Here is a 9,009-nt window from a genome sequence, read left to right on the forward strand (position 1 = left end):
TTTTAAAGCTTCAATTATTAAACAGATTTTCAACTAGTTTATTCGAATATGACAGGTAGCCTATTTGTTTCGTTTTGGGCACATGCATTCAACAGTTATACCACACACTAATCAGATTATACTTTTAAAGCTTCTATTATTAAACAGATTTTCAACTAGTATTTTGGAAGAGGCCTAATTTGAAACACCAGAAGTTGAGCAACTATTTCTTACCTTTGGAACAATATATGTCACGTGTATCAACATAACAATGCTCATAATCAACTGATAAATAAGTAACGAAATGGAGGTAGATTTTTGACCTACATTAGACCCATCTAGATAGTAGTGTAATTACGATAAACTGAGCATCCAATGCACATATTCCAAGACAATTTTAAATACGGATTTCCTTTTCTTTGGTATAACAATCTCGTAGTCGATGCCGCCTCTTGCTTGATCCACATTGAGCGTCAGACTATATATAGCGAGTGAACGATATGGTTCAGCTAGGGAACGCGAAAGTTAGTTCAAGGGAACGCGACTGTTATTGGGAGGGAACGCTTTAGTACAGTGAGGGAACGTTACAAATATGTTTTTGACCTTGGCAGATAAGAATTTCCCAACTTCATAGCGCGTTTTTAATGTCATATTTTATTACAATCAATTACTTATTTCCTTGAATTACAATCTCCAATTGATGTTTTCAGTCCATAACATGAAAAAGTAAGCAATGAAAAGAACTTAAACGATTTATAACCAATATCAAGTTTTAGATTACAAGATCTATCGAATGCGCAGCGCTTCTAGAACGTTCTCGATCCCATGTCGAACATAATTGGAACAGAGCGCTCGAATAGTCATGGGCAGGTAACTCTAAATTCTACCATCACCGGAAATTATTACTCTACAGGAAAATGACTGATCGCTGAGTCGCATAATCTGAAATCTTACGCGAACTGGAGCAATTTCGACGTTAACCGTTTAATGATGGCTGAAGGAGGCAGTACAAGTATTACAGACGTGACCGTGACAGAAACTATCACACAGGAGTCACCGGTTAGGGTTCTTTTCTCTCACCAACATCAAATTAAGTTAGTCTAGACGCTGCTCGTTGAAAAACTCGGCACAGGCATGATGTGATTCATGTCTTTGATTGCGACATAGTGATCTGTTTAGTGTTTTATGTAGTGCCGTGCATTGACATAAGCAGACCACGATGACATTTTCGCCCAAAATGTATAATTTGAGATGCCATTTTTGGTTAATGTGAAAGTATGATTTTGTTTGTCATCAACATGATCTAGGCGTATCCCCGTGAAACAGTCGTAGTTTTCTCGCTAGTCACAAGAACAACCGTCAAACATCTCACTCAGTTATAAATGATGTCTTTATCTTAGAAAACAGGCCATTATCTAAGTATTTACAGTGTCTGTGTGACACCACACCCCTTGTTATAGCGGGAGTACTCGCGATAAACATGGCCGTCCGAAAACGTATGATGTCCGAAAACATATAATCCGACGATATTAGCATGATAAGTGTCTGCCATTTGTAAAACAGACTTTTATCATATCCATAGTACTGTAACATGACTGTAACATGACCAAGTCTAGCCAGGTCTATTCCACATCAGCATCAGGACAAAAAATTAACGAGAGCCGAGAAATGGGCAACAATGCAGTTTTCTGGGTGCAGCTTCACCTGCTACCAACAGCTCAACCGCACTATAGCACTACCACTGTCTCGGTATGCCGTAACCATGACTCATGCTCGACTGTACTCGCACTTGTCTCGGGGAGATGACACGCCATGGCGGTCCAACACCCCTTTTCGATCTTAGGGAACTGACACACCTTTCCGATCCAACACCCCGTTTCGATTCTCAGGGTTAGCCTGGTTAGGGCTAGGGTTAGGGATAAATTCTTGCCAGGCTTTCCTCCAACATTAACCGGGGGCACGGGTGGCCCAGTCGCCTAAGGCGCCGCGATTCGCTGTGCAGAGTTGCGTCCCTTGGGCACGCCAGAAACCTATGATTGTGGGTTCGAATCCCAGTTCGCCCCGATTATGTTTCTAGGTTTGTCAGCACCATACCCGTGCTTGTGGGTTTCACCGAAGTGGTAAACGTCTGAGACCTGCATCACTTCGGGCTTTCCTCCCACATCAAGCTGACACGCCACGATATAAATGGAATACTGTTAAAAGCGGCATTAAACCCAACTCACTCACTCACTCCAACATTAACCTGACATGCCGTGATACAACTGGAATACCGTTCACTCACTGTAAATTATTTTCTTCCCCATTTTTCCAGGTCACAATAATCATTCCCCTGTTAGGGCTATTGTTAATAACAATGTTATTCATTTGATATTTCCATGATTTCAGGAACATATTATTAAATGAAGAATGAGAGGACGAAATCTGCTTCTGTTTATTGCCATGACCGCTTTAGCAATGATTACTGTGCATTACCCACTATAGATACAGCAAATGTGGTAAACATGGTAAATCAGTGAATCAATCTCCGTTCTTTCAGCCAAGTCCAGCACTGACGTTAAAACTGAGGAAGCCCAAACCTGACAAGAAAGTAAAGTGGACTTCAGAAACAGTGGACAATGAAGACATGGGCAAGAAGAAGTCCAAATGTAACTATGGGATCAGTATTACATGTATAAACATGATACAACTTAACCCCAAGGACAGCATTATGAACTGGCACTAGTCCTGTAGTCCTTGTCAAACTGCCTAATAGTTAAGGTATCATAAGGATTCGTAGAAATTTGCCATTTTTTTTTGTTATCATAAAAAGGACTAGTGGACTAAAAATGTTAGTTTCTACCATGGCAAGGGGATTCGGAGCTGAAGGTATATGGAATAGCAGGGCTCGATTAGGCTATATAAAACATACACCACTGCAACCTATTATTGAAAAATACATCCTAATATTTATGTCTACATGCACCAAGTGCAAGTCAGTTTGTTTAAAATTTCTGTCTGAACCTTAAACATGTTAAATTCCCACACAACATAGACTTTTGAACACATTCAATACCTCTAAAGCCTATTTTCCAGACTAAGTCAATAAGACCTTTTTAATGTATAATTTGCCTTGCTTTTTTCATTTTGGGGGCTTGATGTAGTCAAAATGTGGGTTCTTCAAGATTATGTGCACATTTCAACTTTGATAAATTTATGGGTACAGAGTGCAACCTGGTTTTGTCTGGTGCAGCTAGGTTTTCATGTCAACATGCATGTGGTGCAAATTAAATGAAGTTCCTTAAAATCAGCACTGAATAGGTCACTTTTACAGAGTGTGCTAAGACTTCTGGTATACCATGCTTGTCATTGTTGCTCATGCCCAATGCCCAGTTGTTATTGAAGGGCTGCGATGATATAGCCTGCATATTGCTGACTGTAAGTGAACATGCTGAAGAAAACACTGCAAACTCCCCATGGGTGCTTGATTGACACAATATCAGACAGGTTACTCCTATGGTGTCTGTATAGTTGCTATGGATTTTGAATAAACTACACAAATAATACCATATAAGTCAACTTCTGAACTCGTGAATTAATAGGGGCAGTCGGGTTAAAGCGTTCGCTCGTCACGCCGAAGACCGGGGTTCGAATCCTGACATGGGCACAATGTGTGAAGCCCATTTCTGGTGTCCCCCGCCGTGATATTGCTGGAATATTGCTAAAAGCGGCGTAAAAACATACTCACTCACTCATGAATTAATATGACTTCTATTTTTGATCGAAATAAGTACAAACCAGTGCACAAATACATACAAAGTTTGTCTAAATATGTTTTTAAATTGGTATCGATCATTAACTGTTTTACCATGGGTGCCACCATCTTTGAACTAAGTGCACATGATGGAAATAAATTTGTTGCAATAGGGGTATTAATTACCAAAGAGACACTCGGAGTGGCCAAATGAAAGACTAATGATGTCAACTAAGGCCAAGCTGTTAAAGGTACATACCTATATCAACACAGCGATACAAGAAATTATACGATGAGATTGGGCTGTGTGTTGCTGTCTCAAAGAGGGGACATTTATTCGTTCCTTGTAACCAAACATGTGTGACGTCGACTTCACCTGCACATACAATGGTAAAAATGACTTCTGACATTGCTGAAACAACTGACAGATTCTTAGAAAACTAAAGACATGATCTCCGCATTCTACAAATTTAGACTCTAGTCGGAAGCCAGAGTCTAGAAAAATCCTGTTTGGTCCAGAAAACTCAACCAATGATAGTCAATGTGATGAATTTAAGATATACTTTTAATGATGTGAAGAGCCCTGTTCAGGCAAGTAGTCTCAAAGCCTTCCCTTTTCCACACCTGTCTTCAGCATGTTCAGCATGTTCACTACTGTTATTGTTTTCCCCTTTTTTTGTAATTTTTATGATTACTCTTAGGGGGCGTAGGTGGCCCAGTATCTCTTAATCATACCAGGATTTTAAGATTATGGGTTCAAATCATCAATCATAATCTTTGGTTTGTCGGTACTGGTACTATAGCCAGAAACCTATGATCGTGGGTTCGAATCCCAGTTCGCCCCGATTGTTTCTAGGTTTGTCAGCACCATACCCGTGCTCGTGGGTTTCACCGGAGTGGTAAACGTCTGAGACCTGCATCACTTCGGGCTTTCCTCCCACATTAAGCTGACACACCGCGATATGACTAGAATACTATTAAAGTAAACCCAACTCACTCACTCACTCACTCACTCACTCACTCACTCACTCACTCACTCACTCACTGTATGTACTGTTTGGAGCTGAACGAGACCAACATTTTGGAAGTGATGTCAAAGAAACAGTATCCATGGTATCTGATATTGCAGTGGAACTGAATGATGTTTTTCTTCGTTTCAATTGATTAAACAAGAGTACATGATTCAATAATATTTTGTCCACTAGTTTTGTAATAGGGTTAAAAGAGTCCAATGCCCCTACCAGCTGTTACGTGTTATGATGTTAGGTCTTATGTCTTGTGATTTGTCCTCCAGGTTGTTGTGTTTATGAAAAGCCTAGATCGTTTGGAGAATCATCATCAGAAGATGAAGGTGAAGATGGATGTTCGCATCATTGTCGTGGCCATAAAAAGAAGTGCTACCAGGGTCACGGTCCAGAGGATCACCACGACAACGGGGCAGGTGTGTATAGAGCTATGAAACGTCGTCTAGTGTTAGTTGATACATTTCCAGATTGATCATTGTACGCCAGTAGCATGGGATGTTGCTCACAGTGACCCGTGAAGAACCGGGGTAGAATATGTCTTCAGCAACCCATGCCTGCCATAAAAGGCGACTATGCTTGTCGTAAGAGGCAACTAATGGGATCGGGTGGTCAGGCTTGATGACTTGGTTTGATGCATGTCATCAGTCCCAATTTTGTGGATCAATGCTCATGATGTCAATCACTGGATTGTCTGGTCCAGACTTGATTATTTCCAGACCGCAGTCATATAGCTGGAATATTGCTGAGCGTGGCATCAAAACAACAAACAAACAAAACTGACTATCGCGACATAGCTGAAATGCTAGTGCATTTTACTGAAGACTTAAGACTAAACATTAAAGCCCCTTCCGAGGTACTGGTCCTGTTATCAGTGAAATTCCTACTTATAACATAAGTTAAAACTAACAACATGAATTTGGAAATATTTTATGCAATTTGGGCGAGGTGAAATTTGGTTTGACATTCCGTTCAACCTTATGGCACTTAAATGGCATTGTGCATGCTTGTTTGTAGCAGCTTGTACTAATCAGGACTAATGCTGTTTTGTGGAAGCCCAGTGAGATACCATGCTGCACTTTGACATTTAGGCCCCACACTCAACGACTTTATAGACAGTCCTGATGGGATTGTACTGTTAAGCGTCAAACAAAGAAAAAATGCTGTCGAACCACAAAATGAGTCAATTTTTTATCGTAAAAGATTAACGTTAGCTGTCCAAAAAAGACTGCTCTGCGTAAATTTAAACTTTACTGTTTATCGTTATCGTGCTAAAATCTTGTAGATGTCAGACATGACTTAAACAAACAACATAACAAAACCAGCCAGTGTTTGGTATTTAAAAAACACAAATTACAGTAATGAAACGAAAGTAGTATCAGATGTCCCATGTTTCCTTACATACAGGGTCGGCCATCATGGCGATCACTTTTCTGAGTAAGGTGGAGTGGTGTATGGCATAGCCGAGAGCCGCGATGGGTCCGACCCTACATCATGGTCGAGGATTCTTCGTAAATCCTATTCCTATTCCTATTCCACTCCAGCAGTATTCCAGCTATATGACGGCTGTCTGTAAATAATCAAGTATGGACCAGACAATCCAGTGTTTGACATCATGATCATCGATCCACACAATCGTGTTCACATCAAGAGGCAAGTTTTTAAAACTGTAAAACCTTGGTATTACTATTGAAATGTATTTATCAGGTACAGAGCATTCCACCGGAACGCCCCGGGCATTGTTGATATTGCCTGCTTTGGAAGTTTATGATCATTTAGATGAACTTTCTGTTACTATAGTGTGGGGTCATCAGAGGTTTATAGTTTGTTTGTTTGTTTGTTTGTTTGTTGTTTAACGTTGCACTCAGCTATATGACGGGGGTCTGTAAATAATCAAGTATGGACCAGACAATCCAGTGATTGACATCATGATCATCAATCCACGCAATTGGGATAGGATCACATGCATCAACCAAGTCAGCGAGTCTGACCAACCGATCCTGTTAGTCGCCTCTTACAACAAGCATAGTCTCCTTTTACGGCAAGCATGGGTTGCTGAAGACCTATTCTACTCTGGATCTTCACGGGTCCAGAGGTTTATAAGTGTACATGTATATATATTACTGGTTGCTTGTCCATAACTTATGTTTTCTGTACACCCAGGTCCCAGCACAGGTGGCGAGTCCAATGGAGGAGACGGGATGGCTGCTTCCAGTTAATGCTGCATTCTGTATATAGGCTGTTAAGTTTTGTACATATATTGTAAATCTGTATATTCTGATTGTTGAAGGGGAAGTGAAACTATCCCACCCTGAATGTTTTTAAAGTGAACAAATAGGCTCCTGATGATACAGAATATGATACAGATATGATGTCATGCTAGATTATTCTTAACACATTAATATCAGCATCTAAGTGAGGGTTGTTCCTGAATAGTAGAGCTGCTTTGGGGCTTCTAATCTGGATTTTATTTTGAGGAGCATCCTGCTGTTGTTTTTGTTTGCATTTTTAAGACTTTTCAAAGATTTGCTTGTTTGTTTTTTAAGTTAACCCTAAATGAAATCTGATAACATTTCTCAATGTCATATAGCTGGAATCATTAATCAACTAAGAACTACATTCATCAACTAAGAACTACATGCATTAACATGATTAACTAGGAACTACATTAGTCACCTAAGAACTACATTTATCAACTAAGTACTACATTAGTCAACTAAGAACTACATTAATCAACTAAGAACTACATTCATCAACTAAGAACTACATTAATAAGCTAAGAACTACATTTTCATTTCTTTAGTTCAACTTAAGCCATATCAACTGAGAAAATTTGTAAAAGTAAACATGTGAAATGGTCTGGCTGCAGGTAGAAACTGAATTCTTGACCTGAGGTCACGACTGTAATCTGTCACCAATAAAGTGGTATGTAGAAAACATAATGAACTGAATACTATTGCTTGTCTGCACTATGGCAATGTATCCACACTTGGCTTGTGTCCAGCAAGGGAAGCCTGCATGTTTACGAGGTTAAAAAAATTTCATGCATGGTCAAAAAACTATTGAGGATGAGATGGTAATGTGACTGTTAACCTTCAAGCGCCTCACAGGCAGCTTGGGTTGTATACTCCCCAGGGAGCTGAGAATAAAAAACAAGGTTAACAAACTTTCATGCATTGATAAAATAGTGGTAAGATGAGATGGTAATGTGACTGTTAACCTTGTAGTGCCTCACAGGTAGCTTTGGTTGTATACTCCCCAGGGAGCTGAGAATGAAAAGTCTAGTGCACACTGATCAAATGACTGGTGTGTAATAATGCAACACTTTGAGCAGACATTGCATGTGGAGATATGTGCAGTACAGTAGGTCCTGTCAGGTGCACCATGGCCCTCCAATCTAAATGAGGGATGTGTGGCTTCTTGAGCCAATCAGATGTTTATTATCTCAGTTCAAACTTATCAAACGGGAAAACCCACACAGAACACACATATTCAATGGTACTACCTTTCGTTGTAGGCACTCAGAAATGACTGTGTGTATAACACATCCACAACAACATAATGGCTCGGCCTTTATTATTTACATTCAGAACTGGTCGTTTCGAGATGTGCTGGTCTGAATGCTTTTTCTGCTTCTACTGATTAATTTGAAGCCCCTGTGTTGAGTGATTGTTCAGGAAGTCTTAGATTAATGTATCAGAGTTAAAGATCTGATTTTTAGAAGACTGGCTGATTATTTATTCCTTTTTTCTGTCAGACTGAATTATTTCAGTTACAGTGTGACATTGTTTGTGTGTGACTACAGACAACTCATTTGTAAGAGGCCATTAGGACTATGGGGCTGACCATTTAACAATCAGGGGAGGCCTGGGCTTTTTAAGAGACAGAATATTTTTTCAGTCAGTTCTTCAAGATGGACAATTTTCTGTACCCTCAACACAAGTTATTTTTGAAAACAACAAGCATGTTCAATTTGATTATGTACCAAACATTTCAGCCTTTTCATGAAGAAATAATATTTAAAAATATAATCCCAGTTCCACCCCACCCACCCTCCCCTAAAACACGAAATGGTTTATCCCTCACTGGCTTTATTGTTTTGGTTAATCTACAATTAATAATCATCAATAATTGTTTAATCCTTTTATCTGACCACTTATGGAAATTAAGTCAGTACATGTAGTTATACATTATGCATGTTATGAGCCAAATCTGTCACATGTTTTTTGTTTTGTTTCTTTTTTTGTTTATTGCATTTTAGATTGACTCAAATTG

The 9,009-nt window shown here is 39.5% G+C and overlaps 1 protein-coding gene across 1 annotated transcript; it reads left to right on the forward strand.

Annotated features, from left to right (window-relative positions):
• The first annotated feature begins 884 nt into the window (after positions 1-884).
• On the forward strand, positions 885-8,805 carry LOC139459754 (E3 ubiquitin-protein ligase PPP1R11-like). The gene is made up of 4 exons (XM_071241416.1): positions 885-1,038; positions 2,519-2,627; positions 5,007-5,153; positions 6,898-8,805. The coding sequence occupies exons 1-4, from the start codon at positions 967-969 to the stop codon at positions 6,951-6,953; spliced, it is 384 nt and encodes a 127-aa protein (XP_071097517.1). The 5' UTR covers positions 885-966; the 3' UTR covers positions 6,954-8,805.
• The last annotated feature ends 204 nt before the right edge of the window (positions 8,806-9,009 follow it).

This window comes from Haliotis cracherodii, unplaced genomic scaffold (assembly GCF_022045235.1).
Source record: "Haliotis cracherodii isolate W230 unplaced genomic scaffold, xgHalCrac1.p SCAF_13, whole genome shotgun sequence".
Classification (NCBI taxonomy): domain Eukaryota; kingdom Metazoa; phylum Mollusca; class Gastropoda; order Lepetellida; family Haliotidae; genus Haliotis; species Haliotis cracherodii.

What these genes read in the sequence shown, in the direction of transcription:
- LOC139459754 (XM_071241416.1), top strand. Translation starts at nt 967, where the DNA reads ATGATGGCTGAAGGAGGCAGTACAAGTATTACAGACGTGACCGTGACA. An exon ending in CTATCACACAGGAGTCACCG is followed by an intron (nt 1,039 to 2,518) that starts GTTAGGGTTCTT and finishes CCGTTCTTTCAG; the next exon opens with CCAAGTCCAGCACTGACGTT. An exon ending in TCACCACGACAACGGGGCAG is followed by an intron (nt 5,154 to 6,897) that starts GTGTGTATAGAG and finishes CTGTACACCCAG; the next exon opens with GTCCCAGCACAGGTGGCGAG.